General features: G+C 45.6%; 1 protein-coding gene across 3 annotated transcripts in view; it reads left to right on the top strand.

The window, feature by feature from the left end:
* Positions 1 to 729: 729 nt before the first annotated feature.
* Positions 730 to 21,720, top strand: part of gpp (DOT1 like histone lysine methyltransferase grappa) — a 65,837-nt gene continuing 44,846 nt past the window's right edge. For 2 of the 3 annotated variants that reach the window (XM_070526275.1, XM_070526276.1), the window contains exons 1-2: positions 730 to 936; positions 1,254 to 1,294. In XM_070526275.1, the coding sequence (XP_070382376.1) occupies positions 868 to 936; positions 1,254 to 1,294 (110 nt within the window). In that variant the 5' untranslated portion in view covers positions 730 to 867. The remainder of the gene's footprint in view (positions 937 to 1,253; positions 1,295 to 21,720) is intronic. The other variant, XM_070526274.1, reaches the window with a different exon arrangement.

The raw sequence follows: 21,720 nt of genomic DNA, 5'->3' as shown, positions 1-21,720 counted from the left end.
CTTACTGTTTTCGGCGTTATTGCTGAAAAATGCCAGAGCGCTCGCGAAGCCGATAAGGTCAAGGGTCAGCACTAGACAGCACAAAAAATATGCAGCCATGTAAACGGCTACTATACCAGTTCTATCGCATTGCTTTGCAAACGCTCACGGTATTTCCAGCGAGCTGTAGGCGTTGCGAGATCCCCGGGCACACAATTTCGGAATATGACCTTCAGGTCGTCTTTCCTATCGAGAAGCAGACAAGAGCAAAAGAGCGTTTATGCATCGCCTCACCTCGTTCGTGCGAGCTGCGAAATAAATCAAGTATACAGCGCCTCTCGCTGCTAAGGATCGTCCTAGCGATCAAAAGACCCGCTAAAAGGTGAAGTTGCGTAATTCTTCCGCGGTAAACACTTCCTTTGCGTCTGTCACACATGGCGCATTGCAAAACGAAACAACTGGACAAGGAGTCAACATAGTGCAGCCACCGTACGAAATTTGGAACTTCAAACGCGAGTCATGCGCCGCTCTGCAAGCCTTACAATGACTACCTGTCGCCTAGTGTAAACACATCTAACCATATATTACGTCTAAAAAACTAAAAATGCTTTTTTAAATGCCTAACAGATGGCGCAAACGTCGGTAAATAGTCAAAAAAGGCTGTATAAATTGTTTACAAATTAATGTTGGAGGTGTGTTTTTAGTTACTTTATTCGGTGAGCGGGAGGGGGCTGGGATGCACGCCGACCAATGGCGTGCCGACGCGGTCCGTCACGTGACGACCCATCACACATGGCGTTTGCGATCATGGAGGCAGTCCATGGCCGTCGGCCCTTGCGCACCGCCGCGGTCGTCTTCGGGCGACCCGAGGTCGTCGATTAAGCACTCATGGAGTTACGGCTCCACAGCCCCGCCGGTGCCGAGCCGGCGGTCTACCCCTGGCCGCTCTCCACCTCGGTGAGTACCTTATAGTGAGAGCAAAAATAGCGTGTGAACGAGGGGTAGTAGCCCTTCTTTCTACTACACTTCGGGTCCCATTGGAGGCTTAGGCCTAAGCTCGTTTCCGAGCTCCGATACTGGGAAAGGAGCGTCGTAGATACGTGCCCGCCTGCACGTCGTAGCGTTGGGCTTCGATTTTGCGCGTGCCGACGTGAGCAATTACGTATCGTCTCATCGGCTCGTTTCAGACTGCCCGCGAGAGCTCTGCGGGCACGACGAGATGATGCCCGTGTCTTATGTGTGTGTTTTTTTTTCTCTCTCTGCCCCATTCGCAGGACAAGCATGACGGTGCCATCGAAATCGTCGAGACAATACGGTGAGTCCTTCAGCGGGCGAATCATCGGTGGTCGATCCAAAGTTCGCAATGCTGTCGCCACCTCACCTTTTTATCGCTCGGTTTCCGTGTGCTGCTTTCTACGCGCGCGTGTGCGTGCGTGCGTGCGAACTTTTAGCAGTGTGCACAGCTTGTGTGCGTGGAGTGGTGGTAGTCGCACATCGCCGCGACTCGCGCAGGTGATTGACTTCACGCGTGGCTTGCTCCGGGCAGTACACGAACGTAGCTCTCGGTGACGCTGCAACAGGCGACGTTTGCACCTGTCCCCGTTCGTTCGTCGCCGATCGTAAAGAAAACTGTCTTTTCGTCTGTGACGATACACTGTTGCGCGCAGCTACTTGGCGCACGCCGGCCTTCCAGTTTTGTTTTGTTCTTATCGTTGTTGCGGCGTCGCTCCCGTATCTGCTCGGGCGCACCTGCCCGTAAAGCCGAGTGCAACGTAAATTACGGCAGATGTGTGGTTCGTTGCTTGCATGCGGCGGCATTGTTCCCGGCGGAGCTTTCTGACGGGGTGTTGAGAACTCGATTCGCGTTCGATAGTGCTGTGCTGCTTCGTCTGTGGCCCGCACGGAACCTGTTAAAACCGCCCGCCGAGCGAGCGTTGCGGATCTCTTTTCTTTTTCCGTCGCCTCGCAGAAGTTCAAAAAGTCTTCTTTTTTTTGTTTCTTCTTTTTCGTTCATTGTGCCGTCGTCGATGTCGTCGTCCTCTTGTGCAATGGTGTCGTGGAGAAATGGTTGATCGTCCGATTGTTTTGGTTTTGACTTCGCGGACCGTGTTCAGTCTCTCGTGTTACCGTGCAGACGTGCGTCTCGCGTTCGTACCTATTTCAAGCGTCTGTGCTAAGCTGTTGTTTTGTGCGCTTGTTCATTTCGTAGTGAACGTTGACGTGTGGGATAGTTGCTGGGGGGCATGCATACTAATTGCCTGCAAATGTCGATGCATCTGGAGCCGACATTTCGGTGCAGTTAAAGGAAAGAACCGTGGGCACGTGGCGATATTGTGTGAAAAAAAAAAGTAAACGTGCATATTTTATTGGTATAGCACGTGCAGTTAATTGTAGGACGTGATCGTTGGGAAATTCTGATCAGCATTACTTCACGCAACGTTGTTTTTGATTCTGCCGCAATAAAATCAACGGGAACGGCTTCTTTTTAGTCTCATGCAAGCGCATTTCATCTGTGAAACATGTATCGAAAGATTCTACTTTTGTGCCTACGTGTCTTGCATAAATGTCGCCAATCTGAAAACCAAGGTCCTGGTCTTATCAGAAAGGTCATTTACATTTGCTGGCTGCGTTGCGCATACCATTCTTATTTTTTCTTGCCTTTTTTTTTAATAATACTGTTGTAACAGTAATGATATGAGAAGCTCCATTACTTCGTGGTGTCATTGACACTTGCAGGAATGAGGAAGCCATCCAGACTACAAAGGTCTCTGCTGATATTTAGACGTGCTACTAGTTGATTTTTATTTCACCGCAATGCATATCTGATGTGTCTTGCAGAAAATCAAGACTCGTATCTGTCAGGTGTATTTCAAGGCAGTGCTTGATGTACTTTTGTCTCTGTGTAATTCATGGTTTTGTTGCCCTTCAGGCATAATTCTATTTACTTCACTTGTGTGGGTGCATTTGGCTATAATTGCATGTGCACATTGGATACATTTTCTTATTTTTATTGGTAGTACTTCCTGCTTTTGCTGACTAAGCTGATTTGCAAGATTTGTGCAGCTGTCAGCAAAAAACCAGTTCAAGACTAGCTTCAAATCTTCAGCTTACTAAAATCTAGAGTCCCCTGTCAAGTTTTGTTTCTTTTATTAGGGAAATTGGAGGTTTGGGTTGTCAGGTGCCTAAAATTCTGGACGTTCCGGTAACTTTGACTAAAAAATAGCACAGGCAATTATCGCCTTTTTGGACAAATATTTGTATAGGCATGTGAACAGTATATTATCTTTCGTATTTTTAGCCTTTCTGGATGTCCGCTTTTGTTGAGCCCTTGAACGTACCTTTGTTGGGAATCATTTTAATGTCACAGCTACCGTCTGCAAATGTGGCTTGTAAGAAGGCCACACAGTTTTCTTCACTGAAGGCCGGCTGGCATTGAACATATTGTATAGCATATCGTTCCTTGCCAGACTATTGAGTGAAAACGAAGCATATATGAGTAATAATAATATGATAAATCTTGACCGCTTGTTCCAACTAAGTGGGGAATATTCATTGGCTTTGTAAAACCGGCCATTGTTCTTACCCTTTATGAAAGATTAGAACTCCAAGCAGATATCAGGTTCGACCAAGTTTTAGTAAAACTTGTGTGGGTGGAAAAAAACGATTATCGAATTTTCTTTTCATTTGACATACCTTGTGGCGAAAATTAAGATTGGAACACGTAGACCATTGATACAACAGGCAGGATTTTCTAGTGTTCTTAGTCGGAGGTGAATGTGTAAAACAGCATCTGGTTATTGTAATTTGACAAAAGAATATTGGTTGTTTGTGTTGACATTGGTTAACAATTATAAATAAGTGTGATTGTGAATGTGAGTCCTCCTCTACAGCTTACCTCGTGATGAGATAGTGGTTCTGGCACGTATTACCCTAGAATTTAATCGATTATTGTTTTGTTTTGTTCTTTTTTTAACCTTGGATAGTCAATGTACCACTAAGTCATTTCCATCTTTTCTTTTAAATAGTTTTAAAGCAAACAGCTGCTTTGCCTCTTTCACCCATTTTCATGGTTTATCAGTAGTTGAACTTGGAATAATTTTGTTTGTTTGGGCCATTCGTTTACATTGACAAAGTGATTGTCAATGTTTTCTGCTTAATTTTTTCAATAATTTGGTTTACAAGAAAATTTAATCCTGTAAAGCAACTACCAGGCTGTGAGAAATTCTGTGGCTAGAGATTCCAGATTAATTTGGACCACCTGTAGCTTTTCTAAAGGAGTACAGTGGGACACATTTTCCAAGCTGTAGCTCTACCACATGCTTCTTGCTTGTAAATTGATGACAGTAAGTACGAAGGGTGAGAAATGCTTATAAAATAAGTTAATAATTTGACATTCAAGTGGGATGTCCACCATGAGGAAAAAACGTGGAATTTAGGGGAATTGGTCAGTGCTAAAAAAAAATTAAGAAAATAAAGAAAATTCACACCATGCTTGCTTTGAATTGGTGAAGTTGGGTACCCACAGTGGCTATGGCAAAGCTAGAGGTATGTGAGAAGGAAGCACAATTTTCAAGTGAACCTATGCACTCTGCAGAGAAGGGTGTCTTTTGCTGGTTCTGTGAGCGTGAGTCTGGCCGGGTTGTCAAAATGTTGCATAACGCTGGATTCAGTCAAATCCGACAGTGCATTCTACCTGATTGGAAGCCTAATGGTAGTAGTAGTTGAAATTTATGAGCTGGCATAGTAACTTGGCAGGCTATAAATTACCATTTCTTTCGTGCAGCTGAGCCTGCAGTGTCCCAGACAGCTGGGGAATATTGATAAACATATTTCAAGGAAAACCTAGGAAAATCATGGAATTTAAAAGTGCCATTGTAGTAGACAAAATGTGAAGTTGTCTTGAAGTGTCATAATCAGCATCATCAATTTAATAATACTCTGCTTTCATCGTCACATCGTTAATGCCATCCTTCTGTAGTACAGACGGTGTAGGTGTGTCAGGGACAGTATTTGGCCACGTGATCGCATTACATTTGTATATGTGCTGCTGTAAAAATGCAGACAGTGGTGGTGAGCTCGGTGCCTCAGCACGCACTGGTGGCACAAAAAGCATTGGCCACCTTGTGGGCCGATGATCGCGTTTGAATCACAGAGCACTTTACATTAGCTTAAGCTATCTCCATAAGGACAACCTTTGAAGTCTCTTGTTTCACTTTGCAGTACGTAAAGCTGAGAGAGAGAGATGAAAAGCAAAAAGATCAACCAGAATAATTGTTCAGTTGGTTACTCTGCAGTGGGGAAAACAGAAAAGATAGAAAAGATAGGTGAAAGATATGAAAAGATTTTGTCCACACAAGCAGGAGGAAGGCAAACTTACTAATCTTTCACACAGTTACAATGCTTTTAAAAGACATGCTTCAGCTAACATCAGCAGTCGGAGTGGCTCAACTCAGGCCAATGTTAGTCCAAGGGGGCTATTTTCAAGCTTGTGCACCACAACAAGGGTGTTCAAAACAGGTGTCTAATCATCTCTTCAATGAGTATCAGTGCATTACACCACTGAGTTAGTCCTTGTAATTCTCTTAAAACTAGCATGGACAGAGTTGCACACAGAGCAGAGTGATTTGACTCAGTTTGTGACCATTATAAGGCTTGTCTATGTCCGGTTCCTTGTCCTCTATGCCATTTCAGGCTTAGTGGATTACCAAGCAGCCCATCCCCAAGTCTTCCTGATTTTTATTTGTGTCTGTTGTGGTTGTAATCTTGTCACAGCATTTTTAAGAAGAATGTTAATTGATTTGCCCACTCCAGTAGTCTACCATGGTTGATTTCCATTTGTTCCTAGTGATAGCATTACTCCTGTCTTTTTATTTATTTATTTATTTATTTATTACATACTGCAGACCTCAATGTGGTCCAAGCAGGACCGTCATGCCTAACAAAAGGCAGATACATATAAAGCACGATTGTGAAGACTGTAAACATATTTATAACACAATTGAAAACAAAATCTTAACAAACAACAAAAATGAATATGTAAGACCAATGTATTGTACATCACAAAATAAAAACTCTAATCAACATGCGTTTCATAAGGCTCAGTTGGGCAGTTCCAGTCAGATATTGTACGCGGAAAAAAAATGAAAGCTGAAACATGATAATATTAGCAAAATATGGAGTTAGAGAATGAGCTCAATGATGTCTTGTATGTCTCGTGGATAGAGGAGATAAGTCAATTCTGAGGTCAAGGGCGAACTTATGATTTAAAAGGGAATAAACATAGTTTAGACAGTTCTTTGTCAGTCGTATTTCGAGTGTTTCAATATTTTTGGCTGTCATGAGCTCACCCAGCGAGTCTGTAAGTTTCAGTTTAGAATAAATAAGCCTTACAGCCGTTCTTTGGGTAACTTCTAGTTTATTGATATTAAGTTTAGTAAAAGGATCCCATATGACAAGAATATTCTACTTTGAGTATATGTACGTGAAATAAGTGAACTTTAATGTAGAAAGGTGAATTCCTAAGCTTATGCTTTAAAAAACACATTTATTATTATTATTGTTTCACATTGTGGAGACGAGTTCAGGTTATTCTGATCATCAATACAAGTAATTTCACGGAACAACATGCAAGCATCAGCGAACAGTCTGATTTGTGTTCCTGGTGTTACTACGTTAACAATGTTGCTCACATAAAGTAAAAACAGCAAAGACCCCAGAATGCTGGCCTGGGCCACACCTGATGTTACAGGAAGACGGCTTGAATCATTTGCCTCCACTGAAACAAGCTGATTCAGCTTGGTCAAATAATCTCCAATCCATGCAATTAGTATATCGGGGAGCTTTGAGATTTGAAATTAGTTTTTCATCCATTACCCTGTCCAATTAAAATCTTAAGAATGTGCCATCAATTTGACCCAGAGGATCTGCAAATATATGAACCGTTGTAATTAACTACATTATAGTCGACTAACCTTTCCTAAATCTATGTTGAAGGTTTGTCAACATAGAGTTTTTTTTTTTTTTCAAGAAATTGTACAATGTGATTAGCGATTACATGGTGAAGGAGTTTAGAAATTTATGGTGATCATACAGGACAGTAAGTCTCTAATAATAAATGGTTGCCTTTCTTGAAGGGACACTAAAGGCAAATATTAAGTCAAGCTAAAGTGATAGTTTAGTGCTCAAGAACCTCTAAAGTGTCAATGTTATCATGAACAGAGCTATAGTAATTGAGAAACTGGTAAATACAGGACAAGATTTAAACGCTCCCTTGGGACATCCAAGTACTAGTGCAATAATGGAGGCACTCCTCAATATAATTATCTGACTAGTACTCCACCACTTATAATAAAAAGATAATTGTATTACATTATAAGTCGCTACTTGTCCACTTCTATTTTATTTTTTAGGTGGAAAAAAAAAACTCTAACCTTGACAATGACACGATCAGTCAAAGGTTTCGTTTTCTCTGCTCTGTGCTGCCTGCTCTTTCGCATTTCAGTGGTTTCGTTATCGTGTAGTTCTGTGCTTATTTTCCTGGCTCGCGAAACTCACTCTAACTGCAAGTAGCAGAGAATGCCACGTCCATGTGACGTCACGGAATTTCCAAGGGGTCCACATCGCTTGACCAAGAGCAGCTGCAGCAGCGAATACAATGCTTTTTCTTGGCTCGGTTTCTCCATGGCAGCGTGTTTTTGTTTTGAGGAGGAAACCTAGCACCATTTCTGAGGCGTCGTTTTACTCACCGAGGGAAGCAAAGAGCTGTGATGACATATGCAGTGTCACCAGTCCCATACTTGGGGGTGGGCAATTTGAATTGCCCTAAAGGTGTGCAGATCCTTCAGATGCAATTTTCTCGTAAACTAAGTCTTAGCACGAAAATAAGGGCTGCGAGGTTTTTGGAATAGTATTTTACCAGTCTACGTAGACTTAGTATTTGCCTTTGGTGTCCTTTTAAAGATGGAAACAACTCTCCCTGTTTTCCACTCACTGGGTAGTTTTTAATTTAACAGTGAATACTAAAACAACACAGTGAGAAATTTAGTGACAATTTCAGCATAGTGCCGAATAAATACATTAGGTATGCCATCGAGACTACAAGATGATTTGGTTTTTAAGCACAAGATCATTGAAATCATACCAGGGTAAAAAAATGAAGGGAACGTCAGTGGGTTGAAACACTCGTCAATGGAATGCACTCTGAATACTTGCTTTGGAAGACGTGCCGTTGAAAAATCTATTAAATTGTTGCATAATTATTTCAGATCGGTGGCTGTGTTTCTATTAACTGATATTTGTAACACCTGCTTTTTGCTGCTACCCAAGTAGTTCCAGAACTTAATAGGTTGACCTATTAAAAAGTTTGGCAGTGTTGTTTTAAAGTAAAAACCTTCAATTCATGTAATTCACAGCCCAAATTAAACTGAAGCTCATTAATAGCCAGGGACCATGGATTATTCTTTTCTATTCGTTTTATCTTGCTTTTTAGGTGAATACTTTTGCACATGATCCAAAGTGTGCGCTTAGGAACCTTTCCGCACTTATTTTGTACAAGAGTATTTAAACAGTGTTAACACATTTTAGTAAATTCGCTCCACAAGGCATCAACATCATACTCATTTTTTGCTAAACTGGGCACGGCAACTTTCCATGTAGTCAACAATGCAGGCATCATTGGCCTTTAAATAATCCGTGAAGCTCCGTACTCACGTGTGTTGAGAGAGAGAGAGAGCTGATAAGGGGCATAGCAACGCTTGCAAGGTGAGGATCAGACAAGCCTTTTGCAATAGGACAATGTTTAAAAACGTTCTAGCTTATAGGAACGAGAATTTTGTCTCTTCTCCTTTTCTCCCTTCTTGCATTAAGGGCATAACGATCACGATACCTCTTAAAAGAATGAAACTTAAGTGGTCGTGACCATATAATATCTGTTGTTGTGTTACTTGGTTTGTCTGTCTGGCAAAAGTGAACGAAGCACACCCTCAAGACTAAAACAAAATGAAGGAACAGGCATACATAGGAAGAGGCGATGTGCACCTTGGTTTTATTTCAAGAAAACAATGCATTGAATATCTGGGCAGTGCATAAAGTAAATTATTGACAAGATGGAGCATAATTTGGATGATCTTATCGACACAGCCTACCTGCATAGATTTCTCTTTTTTCTTTCAAATTTTTTAGTCCTTCGCTTTCATGGTATTGGAAGTCCTGCAATGCTGTACCCATTGTGGTATAGTTGTTACACAAACAATTATAAAGTGTCTCTTAGGCACTTTACCCCAATTTATGTAATGTCTATACAACAGTGTACTACTCTGTCTGTTGGCCTCCTTGATTCCTTGAGTTATATCCATGATTCCTTGATTCCTTATATCCATATCCTTGATTCCATGAGTTATTCCAAGTTATATCCGTGACACATTGACAAAGTGAGGCCATTGTGTCAAAAAAAATTTTTTACCATTTTCATGCCTGCTAACTCTTCCTAATTTTCCATTATATGTACAAACTTCAAGCAGTCTTACGATCTTACGAATCTTGCTTGAAATTTTATGCAAAACATTTTATTTGCAAAATAAACAGGAAAATGTAGTAAAACTACACCCTGGTACCTTGCGCTGCCATGTGAGGGCAATACGTATGTGTGGTATCATCAGCAGCAGCTACAAGGTTGTAGTGACTTCTGTCGTCTACTGGAGGGGTCACGAATCCCTATCCAAAGCTCGATAGTGCGGTATATCGCCTCTAGCGCCTCCGCAAACCTGTTGCCATGCTGTTGCCTTTGTTCACGCGGGTTCGTGGGTTTGGACTTCAGTCACTGCAGTGTTGGCCTCGCCTTTTGTGTGACTAGCTGCCCCGTCGGATGCAGTGCGACTCCGGCCTGTAGTGGCTTTGCAGTGAAATTGCATGCTCGAAGCCCCGACAGTAGTTCTAAGTGTTTTTGAAATCGTACAGGGCAGAATTGCCGTGCTTCATGCTGTCGAAGAAAGGGGAGAACTTTGGATTCTGCACCATGTGTGCCTGTGATGTGAACATCTCGCATGGCAGCAAGTCTAACATCAACATTGCTTCAACAAAGCATCAGGTAGACGTGCCAGCCACAAACAGCTAGCGAAGCCTAGCAAGTTTTCTACGCAGTGACAACGATCTCGGTGTAATTTGGGCAGAATACCTCTTCACAGCATTTTTAGTTGAACACATCCCGCAGAGTGTCAGTGATCATGCTGGACCGCTTTTCCGGAAGATGTCCCTAAGTGTGAAGAAGCGAAACGCTATGCCTGTGGACAAACAAAGACGTCAATTGTTCGGTAAATGGCCGCCATGGCGGAGGCTCCTTTGCTGGATGCCCTAAAACAGCAAGTATTTTTGATCGCTGTGGATGGCAGTAACAACAGGGATACGCAGCTTTACCCTATTGTTGCGACATATTTCATTAAAGAAACAAGTAGAGTCGAAAGCCCCCTTCTTTACCTTGGGACAATCCAAGGGGAAGCGATGGGTCACAAAATTGCAAATCTGGTTCTGGACGAGATGAAGTCTCGAAACTTGCCTGTTGGAAACCTGTTGGCTATGCATCGGACAATGCCAATGTCATCATCAGCAAGGAAACTTTTTTCCGCTGTAATCAGAGAGGCTCAACCAGGTTTGATAGGAGTTGGTTGCCCGTGCCACCTGATCAACTTGGCCACCCAAAAAGGAGCTTCATGCCTTCCTGTAAAGGTTGATGAGGCTTTGGTTGACTTTTTTTTTTCTTTACCGAGAGAAAAGCTCGAAACAAAAGACCAACTTAAAGAGTTCCAAAAAATGCATGACGCCGAGGTCAGAAAGATGCTGTTACCCGCCCTGGTTGCTCAGTGGCTATGGTGTTAGGCTGCTGAGCACAAGCACACTGGATCGAATCCCGGCCACGGCAGCCACATTTCGATGGAGGCAAAATGCGAAAACACCCGTGTACTTAGATTCAGGTGCACATTAAAGAACCCCAGGGGGTCAAAATTTCCAGAGTCCTCCACATAAGGCGTGCCTCATAATCAGCAAGTGGTTTTGGCACGTAAAACCCCATAATTATCTTTAAAAAGAAAGCTGAAGCATTCGCCGACACGTTGGCTGTCGTTGGGGAAGTGTTTGTATAGGCTGCTCGACCAGTGGAAACCACTACTCAGCTTTTCTTTATCTGAAACAAAGCAGTGCAACAAGCAGAGCTTGTTTTTGGAGTCATACCAAATTCCGAAGGCTTCCTTACAAACCCCCAAGAACCTTGCACTGACCCCAAAGTCGGCTACACATCTTCTCAAGACTGCTGCAGGCCTCGGGGGAAAAAAAGCACCGATGGCGATGAACTCTCGCTAAAGAGGAAAGGAGCTTATTCTGAACCTCAAGCAAAAAAACAAATTTCATACCAAGGATTCTGGGGAAGCCTGTCATGTGACCTGTGAGGAGCTCTTGTTTTATTTTTTGTCATCAGAGCTAAGCAGTGCACGCTGTCTTTTTCTCCAAAATGTTATACTGTTTTTGAGAAGGCAAACTGCCTTCTTCAGGCTCCTCAGATTCATGTTCTGAGGGGCCTCTTGACTAGATTTGTGCGCCCAGGTGTTGTCAAGGCATGTCATTCATTGCTGGAAGTTGACTATAGAGCCGCAGAGAACCAGAAAGAACCAGATGAAGACATAGTCATTGGCAGCACAACCTACTCTGTGGTTGACACTGAGCTGCATGAGTGAGAGAGCAGTTCTTCTCTGCTGTACGTCTGTACTTTACGGCAGCATGCAATCACATTCCTCTCAAATTCCCTCTAGAAGATGTCAATCTCAAGATGGCTGAAGTTGCCCAAGTAAAAGCTCTGGAAACTGCTTCATTCAACAGCATACGTCATTTTATTATGGCGTTCCCTGCTGTCCTACCCCACCAGAATGGCCAGTCAAAAGAAGAAGCAACCGACGCATTTGAAGTCGAGTTTGCCAACTTGCAAGCATATCAGGTTCCAGTTAACATTGAATGAGCCAAGATGTGACGTGCAGTGGGCGCAATTAGGAGGCGTTCGAAGTGTCGACAGATCGCTCAGGTTCCACAGAATTTAAATGGTTATGCTGGGTATTCTCTCCATTCCCCCACAGCAATGCTGAATGTGAGACAATGTTCAGCACTGCGAAAAGAACTCGGAGTTTCGCTCATCTGTGTGTGAGAAAACACTCGAGAAAGTCTGCTGATGGTCAAAAGGGACCAGAGTAGTACTTGCTTTGAGCAAGCCTACACCGCGAAGTTTCTGAAGCAGGCAAAGTCGGCAATAGCAAAATCATTGCAAAAATAAATTGGGCCCAAGCTGAGTTTTCGTTCTTTGCTCTCCGAGACACGGATTGCACTTGCGGTTGTGAAAGCGCGAGTAAACTTGTTGCAAAAGGTAAATCCCTTAAAAAAGAAAGTGCTGCCGTGCAACATCCCTCCCCCCAAACGTTATAGTTTTACGAATTTCCATATCTTCAGGCTGGCAGGTGTGCATTTTAGAATTCTGCGCCGTTTTAATCCAACAAATGTCACGATCATGGTAGCTGCAGTGAATGCGGCAAGTTTGTTTGCAGCTGTAATATAATGAAACATTTAGCTGGGGAAGGGAGAAATGTGGAACTGGAAACTTAATAGGCATATTTTATGTGGGAAAGCTATACTTTAAAAATGTGTGTGTGTGTAATTAAGAGTGGTGTGGTAGAGGGCTTCGTTGCACGCTATTTTAATTCCACCAAGTAGGTCCATGTAGCACCATGTGAATGGAACTAGAATAACAATTTCAGCTGTATTTTGGTGAATCACCCTTCTACAATAACAGAAAATCCTCTCGCGCGCCGTGAAAAGTCACTTCGAAAGAAGCCAGGTGGCGACGCCGCCGTGGAGTTCCCGCCCCTGCTTGCTGTGACGTCATTGATTTTGATGGTGTCTGCTAGGGCCCAGTATAGGTTGTTTATCGGTGAAGATTTAATACTTCATGCTCCACGGAAGCCAGATTCCTGAACGTGGCAACGTTTACGAACGTTCTCTGATGCAACGCGGCCCAGATAAAACAAAAATACTTTGAAATTCGTGACGTCACGCTGACGTACTGACGTTGGGGTTTCAGCGCGAAATTTTTAAAAAAAATGGGAACCTTGAGCTCCTTTTTCTCTTACGATCAACCCATTATCGCAAGAATTAATAACAACAGAGTTTTACAAGTATACTTTATCACTCTAAACTAACAGCGTTTATCTTTATAAGTAATAGTGTTTGTTTTGAAAACATGTGTACACGCTTGACAGGAAATACTGCCAGCGGAAGAGGCACAACGCCTGCCTACTGCTTGCTCTTTGGTGTTCCTCGAAACATTAAGGCATCAAGCAGGTGATGTCGTGTGTTTCTGTTCCCGTCTGGGCGCGGGTACTAGTTATGGGCACGCACGGGCGCTAGCCCAAGGTAATCTACGGCACACACTCCCAACTCGAAACTGCCGCGGCTCTTGGCAGCGTCGCCGGCAGCACTGCAGGCAGCGTTCTCAATCAAGGAAGTTGCAGTCGCTACTCGTCGCCGCGGCGCCGTTTTCTCTTACTGGCGCCAGGAAGTTGACCTTGCGCGATCGCTTTGGTTACCGGTGGTGAGGACGTAACAGGACAAGGAGCACGCATCTAACTGGTTACCTGGATGCTTTTCTTCTCGCGTCCCACACGCGCGCGCGCTGCCAAAAAAAAGAAACATCCTGTTTTCCTCGGACGGCGGCATTCCCGGGGAGTTTTCTCGCGTAGTCTAGAGGCGCGCCTCCGCGTACCTATTTTCTTTTTTTTTTTTCTCGGAGGTCCGTTTTCCAGAGGGACGCCGTGCGTTCTTTATCACGCCATCCAGTTCTGCAATCTTTTATTAATTTTTTTTCCTCTTTAACGCGCACGTGGCTGGCGCGTAGTTGTATTCCGGGTTATGTTGTTACTCGGCGGCAAGTTTCGCGGTAGTTTGTGTTTCTCTGGAGGCACGTAACCCCCCTTGCTTCCGCGATTTCCCCGATGGCGCTCGCGGTACGGCGCTCCCGGTTGTCGGTTTATTTCATTCCTCCCCGCGTCCGCTGCCCCCTGCGACCCGGGTGCCACCCCCCAACCCCCCTCTGAGCTCCCTTACCGGTTATTTTGATAGCGAATTTCGGGGCATTGCACCTGTCGACCTTGAACTGGTGAAAGCACACGACCTCCTTACCTATGCCAGCCGGCGGAGTGGCGTGTCGTCTGCCCCGCTCCCAGCGGCGCGACTTCTGCTTCGCGTGCGGCTCGCGCGTCGTCTGCTCTCGCTCGGGGCCCGCGTCGATTGGTCAGTCCGGGGTGACCGGCCCGTCTTTTCCGGCCTGCCGGCGAAAAAGAGGATGTGCGGAGAAAACAATAAAGCAAACTGGTCCGCTGCCCTCTTTCTTTCGCGGGCCACGTTCGTTGCACCGCTGGTGGACGCCTGCGCGCACACACCCTTGAGATCGTTGTGCTGCCCGCGAGCCGGAGGGTCGCGTCGTTTGGCGGCGCCGGATGGATTTTTGTTGGACTTTTGGCTTTGCGCCAGTTGCCGGACGACGCCGCCGTGTTGTCCACATGCTGCTGCCCGTCTCGTGACCGCGCGCGATTTCCCCATCGCCGCTCGAGATGCATCACGAGTTCCATCAGTCATGCCAATTGCGGAGCAATTTCACAAGCCGGCCCTCATCCGTGGCCACTTTTCGGGCGCCAGCGGATGCAGCCGGCTCCTGTTAGCAATTGAAAGAGATAAACGCATGTTTATCTGTAGTAATCTGCACTTAACCGAAGCCCATTATAGCTGTCGGTTCGCGGAGGCTGCGACATCTGTCATAGGAACATTTATGATTTTATGCAGGCGAGTCCGCTGTTAAGACACTATCGCGCGGGACATGTTCGCATTATCCGAGAGTTCACAAGAAGCGGGATACCCATAAGGGACGCAAGCATTAATGTGCTTGTCCGGAACATGCCGGCAGTAAATTATTTCTTCACCTTGCACTTGTAACTGCGGTTTCCGGGCCGTTCGAAACGGAGAATCCTTCGTCACCGAGGCCTCCGACGAAGACCCGCTGCTAAAAGGATTGTGTATACTGAGAAATTGCGACTGAAGCGCTCGGAGTCGTTAGCAGCGCCACTAAGAAGGCAAGATGGTGAACGAGGCACGTTCAGCAGTGCCCAACAAGCTTGAGGAAGCACGCAAACAAGCATGCGAAATAGCTTGAATGATTCTTGTCGACTTCGTCATTACTGTCGAAGAAATAGTAACCCGGGAAAGTGGTGCTCAGTGGGCCGCGCGCAGTGAACAAATTTGAGCGCGGCGGAATGTGCCGCTGTCTCGGGCCCTGGATGTGCTAGTTCGTTATAACGAATTTCGGTGTCTGGTCGTGCTCTTTATATCCGGCACTTGGTGCCATCGATCGGCGTGCAAATTGTGACGGTCACACTGTCACTCTTTGTTATCACCGAGAAGTCGTTGCAACTAGTTGAAACCGGTTATAAGGGAATTCGGGTGTTCCAAGTATATTCATCAGAACGATTATTGTATTACCGAAGCGAGGATTGAGACAGGAGACGCACTTCACGTTGGGCACGCCACAAACAGAACAAACGAACGCTTCGCCGTTTCGAACGCACCCACATATCTCTGGAAAGTAATTTTCCAGAAACTTGGCCACGTGACGTCTGTTAACTTTGCCTTCCGAAAACACTCGTGCCAGTAGAGCTTCCTTTGTGTGTATTTTAACTATATTTTTTTGCGTGCCCTAAATGCGATAGCAGCGCCACTACGTCTTCTACTCGAAACACAAACCCCTTTTCCAGCGTGTTTCTGCCATTCGTAAAGCGGCCGTGGCCTCAGAGATGTGAGCGCGCCGGCGCGCGCAAATCTCAAATGCCATAAAGCGTTGCGCCCGGTTCCTTGCAACCGCAGAGTTTCACAGAATAATTATTGTACGAAACTCTATGCTTACGACACCTCCAAGTGGCGCTCGCCTCCGCCGCATCGCGGCCCCCGCAAAGGGCCGCGTTTCTACCAGCAACGCTCGCCTTCGTGTATAGCGTTCGCCGCCAGCGTTTCCCGGCAAACATTACGGTTACATAAGCTGCAGTTGCCGGGAAGCGTGAGGAGCAGTTAGTGATCTTTGCATGCTATCGCGTTCCACTCTTTAAATGCGAAGCTTAAGCGTCCCCAAACTTTTTATTTCATATACGCGTGAGGTGGTGCCACCTCCTGCCATTGGCTGCGCTGTCACGTGCGCAATGGTGCACACACTATAGGTGCACACATAGAGTTTCTCACTATAATACCTAGAGGGTAATCTGGCGCCACCGTCTATGGGAGTTTCTTAAGGGGGCACCGTGCCGTCATGGGAATGACGGTATATGTGTCTGCGAGGCTCGTGTTGGCTGGTGTTGTAAGAGGCTTCGTCTAAAACGTGGATATGGCTGCGCAAATAACGCGTTCTCAAAGTAAAATCTTCATAAAATGTTTCCATTCACGCATATTATATCTTTACTCACCCACGATGCATGACCAAGCGAAGAAAAGCAAGAACAGACGACCAACTGTTTCAAAGCGAGCGCGAACCTTGTCGTCTGTCCTCCAACTTTAGCGGGCCGCTGATACATTTTACGTAACATGTAGCCGTACACACAATAACAAGTTCTCATAATTAAACAAAACATGTTTTCGCGTAATAATAAAGCTAAAACAACTTTTCACGGGCTGTTCTAGTAGAAAATGAATCATTGTGGCAGATGGAACGGTATTTGCCGAGCGCGTCTTCAAGGCGTCCTGCCTCTACAAGAACGATGCCAATCCGAATCCACAACTTACCGGCATTCCCATGCATACCACAGCGCAGCAGCGCCAGATTTCCCTCTAGGTAATGTAGTGGGAAACTCTATGGGTGCACATTAGAGAGATTTAGTTTAGCGGACGCAAGAGCTAGGGGCGAGGGTACTGCGCATGCGCAGGCGGTTCAGCGCATGCGCAGTACCGTGGCCCCTAGTTCTAGCGTACGCAAGCCGCTTGCGTCCCCTAAACTAACTCTCTGTTAGTCAACCGGAACCGTGGCGTCGGGGAAGCGGGCTCCGTCTCGCCCTCCAGAAGCCCGGTTTCGATTCCCACCCAAACCGAAATTTACCTAATATTCTTCTGAAATGGGCGTTGGTTTACTTCGTTTACAGGAACCTCCCTGAGGAATAGTCTGACGTCAATCGGAATATTTTTCGACATGTTTTTACTCTTTGCCGTTGGTCATTTTTGGTACCATCAGGCGGTCACGCCGCCGTCTACAACGCCGGGTTTTCGCGTTATGGGGCATATAATGTTTTCGCATTGTTTTATTTTATGTGTATTTATACTTACTGCAGCCCGTTAGGGCTATGGCAGGAGTGGGTGTACATGCGAGTAAAACTAATTATGATATGCAGAAACGGGAACATAGAAATAGAAGAATGTAAAGGAACTATACATCAGCAGTAGCATTTAAAAATTGAGAAATGGGTGACAAACTAACTTCGGTGGGTAACAAATTCTGCTGTTCTATCATGCGGTGGAAGAACTGTATTTGAAAGTGTTAGTGCGTGGATCGAGTGGTCTAATATTAGAGGCATTATAAGCTCTAGTTGAAGTCGGGCAAGCAGGCGTTAAAAAAAGAGGGATCTAATAGGTGACAAATAGAGTTCTTATAAGAATAGAAAATCTTCAGAGATTTTATGTGCCGCCGTCTAGAAAGAAACTGGAGGGTTAATTCAGCAAGAGCAGCTGACGGTGAAAAGTCTCGTAAACACGGTAAACAAAACGAATATACTTCCTCTAGACCGACCCAGTACAATCAATTTCGCATTGTTTATATGTGTTTCATACGGAGGAAGCATATTCCAAAATCGGGCGAATCAGTGTTTTGTATGCCGCTATTTAATGTCCCTCGGAGCAGGCAGACAAAGTCCGGCGGATGTAACCAAGTTCTTGTAATCAAGCACTGCGTTGTGTGTGTGCTCGACCTTTGGAACAACCTGTGTGATTTGCCGGTTTCTCGGTCAAAGCGCTGCGTAACAGGCGTGCTTAGCGAGCTTTTCGTAAAAGAAAAGAAAATGGGTGGGCGCATAGTCTTGGCAGGGCGGATGCCCAGAGACACTGTTGTGTGCTCAACCTTTGGAACAACCTGTGTGATTTGCTGGTTTCTCGGTCATAGCGCTGCGTAACAGGTGTGCTTGGTGAGCTTTTCGTAAAAGAAAAGAAAATGGGTGGGCGTCTAACATAATGGGTGGGCGTACAGTCTTGGCAGGGCGGATGCCCAGAGACACTGTTGTGTTTGCAGTGGCGTCCTCGCGAACTCTTTTCCCTCGGGTGGGCGGAAGACAACGACTCCTTCCCGGGACGCTGCCAGCGGGGGGAAAGACCCGCGACAAAACGGGCCCGAGATTTGACGGTTGCCATCGGCGTGCCGCAACGCGATTAGATACGCGCAGCGCCCACTCGTAGAGAAAGTTTCACTTTCGCTTGTCGCCGCTCGATGGTCGCGTTATCTCGCGGGGGTCGGAAACGCGTGTGTATTTGCACGCGTCGCGTTGGTCTGGCGCCTAATCTGCGATCAAGTGGCACGCACGTTGTAGTCGGGCTTCATTGCGTATCGCTGTTTTAAAGGGTCACTGAAGGGGGAAAAGGCTGTTTTTTTTTTAGCTGCATTAGTAAAACACATTTTGCATTGTCGAAAAACTCTCTTACACTGTGAAAGAGGCTTCACAAGTTATGATGGCGGTAGCGCACTACTAAAACATGGGACAGGAAAAAAAAAGTGTTACGAGGACACAGCGCTTGCATTCTTGGTCTTTTGTCGCAGTTCTTTTGGGTTGTGCGCTGACCGCCATCACGACTGAAATGTTGTTCCGACCAACATCTATTAACATTGGTTCCGACTAGCCCAAATCGATAGGCTCGATAAACCAGAGAAGACTCAAAGAAGAGACCAGTGACGACGACGCCTCGAAATGTATTCAGAAGGAGCCAAGGAACGAACTTGACTAGTTTCAAGTACTTTTACTGAACCTTTTAATTAAGAACTTTGACCTTCATGTGCTCTTCTAGTAATCAACCTATTACCACAATATTAACGAACATAGAGAATACTTTATCAGTCTAATCTGATTTAAACCCCTTTAGACACCCCTTGGTTTCTTTCTTATGGGCGGTCCCGACTTCAATTTCCGCAAGCTAGATGGTGTGCCCATGTGAACTGCGCGTTCGTGATTGTATGTATTTTGTACTGCTTTCGAAGCCTTATACACTCGCAGTCTCGCGTCTAATGGTTATGTATGTTGCGCTGCTTTCCAAGCCCTACACTCGCAATATCGCGTCTAATAGTTCTTGTACTGCTTTCTAAGCCTTACGCTCGCAGTCTCGTGTGTAATGGTTGTTATTTTGTACGGATATCTAAGCCCTACACTCGCAGGCTCGCATCTAGTAGTTATGTATTTTGTACTGCTTTCTAAGCCTTACGCTCGCATTCTCTCATCTAATAGGTTTGGTACTGTTTTCTAAGCTCTAAACTCGCAGTCTCGAGTCTATAATAGCTCTTGTACTGCTTTCTAAGCCTTACGCTCGCAGTCTCGCGTCCAATAGCTCTTGTACTGCTTTCTAAGCCTTACGCTAGCAGTCTCGCGTCTAATAGTTAATTTCGTACGTTTTATCTGGCGCGCTAACTCAGTGGCTATGACGTACTGCTGCTCTGCTCGGGGTGCTACCCCCCTCCCCTTGTTACGTCACTGTTTCTATCCCAATAATACAATTCCCAGCTAGCCCCGACGCAAGTAGTAATCGATGCTATGTCGCGAACTTGACTGCAACATGGCGGCGCCCACGTTACAAGAACGAATACACGAACGAACGGGTATAGCCTTTACTATCATAAAGGCTGGCTCTATGGCTCAAATGTGAAGGAGAGGGGTGGGTAATGATGTCTATAATTTCCACGGTGCGCGTCGTACCGGCCACGAGGAGATATTTTTTTTTTTCGCTTTCGCCATTTTTCGTGTCTTCAGGCCGTCGAAGCAAAACTGCCGCAGGCACGTCCCACCGTGCCCAGCTACCCTGTCTCGGCGTACGTGTGAGGCACGATCGTCAAATCGAGCGCCGCTTTTCTTTCTCCGTCGGTCCGATGATCGCGCGGGACGAGGGGGCGGCTGCGGAAGGGATCGTCTGTCGGAATCAGGCATTCCGTCGACCTTGGGCACTCCCCCCCCCCTCCCCCCCTTCTTTTGACGTCGTTCGTGTTTGTTTTCTCTCTGTTGTTTTCCGCATCCGTACCTTTTTTTTTGCTGCCTTTCGCGGGCACCGCGTCATTTTCGAGCGCTACCCTTTTTCCGTCGTCGATCCTTCGCGATCAGCCATAGTGCGCTGTTTCGGTCCTCGTTTCCGTGTCTGCGTGCGTGCGAGCGTGCGTGCGAGCTTTGTGCGAGTTAAGGATGTGGGTTTTTTTGCTGTGATTTATGCCTGACCTTGAATTATTCGTTCACGGGCGGATTTACTAGCAGGTGTATCGATAGAAGGGGTAGGTTGGATGGTTGTACCGATATCGTGTCGATAGATGGATGAATTGGATTGAATAGATCGATAGATTGAGCAAATTCAACGTCCTAAAGCAACGCAGGGGCTAGGGGGAAAAAAAATAATAAAGAAGCCATTGTAGTGCTCCTGCTTATTTCTGCGCGTCGCCCCTGTCCGATTGCGGCTGGGAATCGAACCCTGAACCTCGTGACGAGCACCAGAACGCCATTTCCACTGAGCCGCCATTGCCATAGCACCATATATAGTCATGTCACCGTATTCCATCATTGTCTCCACCTGCCTTGGCACCTTCCTGATGGTTGTACCGATCTCGTGTCGATAGATGGACGAATTGGATTGAATGGATCGATAGAAAGAGCAAATTCGACTTCCTAAAGCAACGCAGGGGCTAGGGGGAAAAAAATAATGAAGAAGCCGTTGTAGTGCTCCTGCTTATTTTTGCGCGTCGCCTTTGTCCGATTGCGGCCGGGAAACGAACCCTGAACCTCGTGACGAGCACCAGAACGCCATTTCCACTGAGCCACCATTGCCATAGCACCATATATAGTCATATCACCGTATTCTATCATTGTCTCCACCTGCCTTGGCACTTTCCTTTTGTTTTGGAAGCCGAACCTGCAGATCCATTTTATTACCCCCACCCCCCTTCCAGTGGTGGGGGTGGGATCCAAAGGTGGTGCAATGGGAAGTCTCGTGTGTTTTATTTTTCTTTTTTCGTCGGTAGCGAGCACTTGTGCACTATGATTTGACACTTGCAATTTCGAGTTTGGATTCATGCACACGAAGCCACATGTCGACAAAAAAATGTGCTAGTATCGAACGACAGTATTCGATGGGCTTCCTGCAGTTTCAGATGAGTTCTGCATGATAAGTTAACGTTGGGAAGCAATAGAATGAAACATTCATGGTTGTTTATGCCTCTTCTCATCTTCTGCTTGATTGTTGATGCCAGTGGAAACGAGAGAAAAGAAAGCAAGCAATAATGAGAGAATGTGATAAATAAAGGTAACGAAGGAACAAAGAGGACAAACTCTGGTCTAGAAATGAATTACTTTGCCACTCTCATAAAACGGTGTGAAGCTTTTACTGTTGCCACTGCCAGTTTGCATGCGAGCCTTCTTTTTTTTTCTTTTATTGTGCTTGAGGTATTTGCATAGTGAA

The sequence above is a fragment of the Dermacentor albipictus genome, chromosome 9, assembly GCF_038994185.2.
Source record: "Dermacentor albipictus isolate Rhodes 1998 colony chromosome 9, USDA_Dalb.pri_finalv2, whole genome shotgun sequence".
In the NCBI taxonomy this organism is placed as follows: domain Eukaryota; kingdom Metazoa; phylum Arthropoda; class Arachnida; order Ixodida; family Ixodidae; genus Dermacentor; species Dermacentor albipictus.
This window is presented reverse-complemented; position numbering and strand designations above follow the sequence as displayed.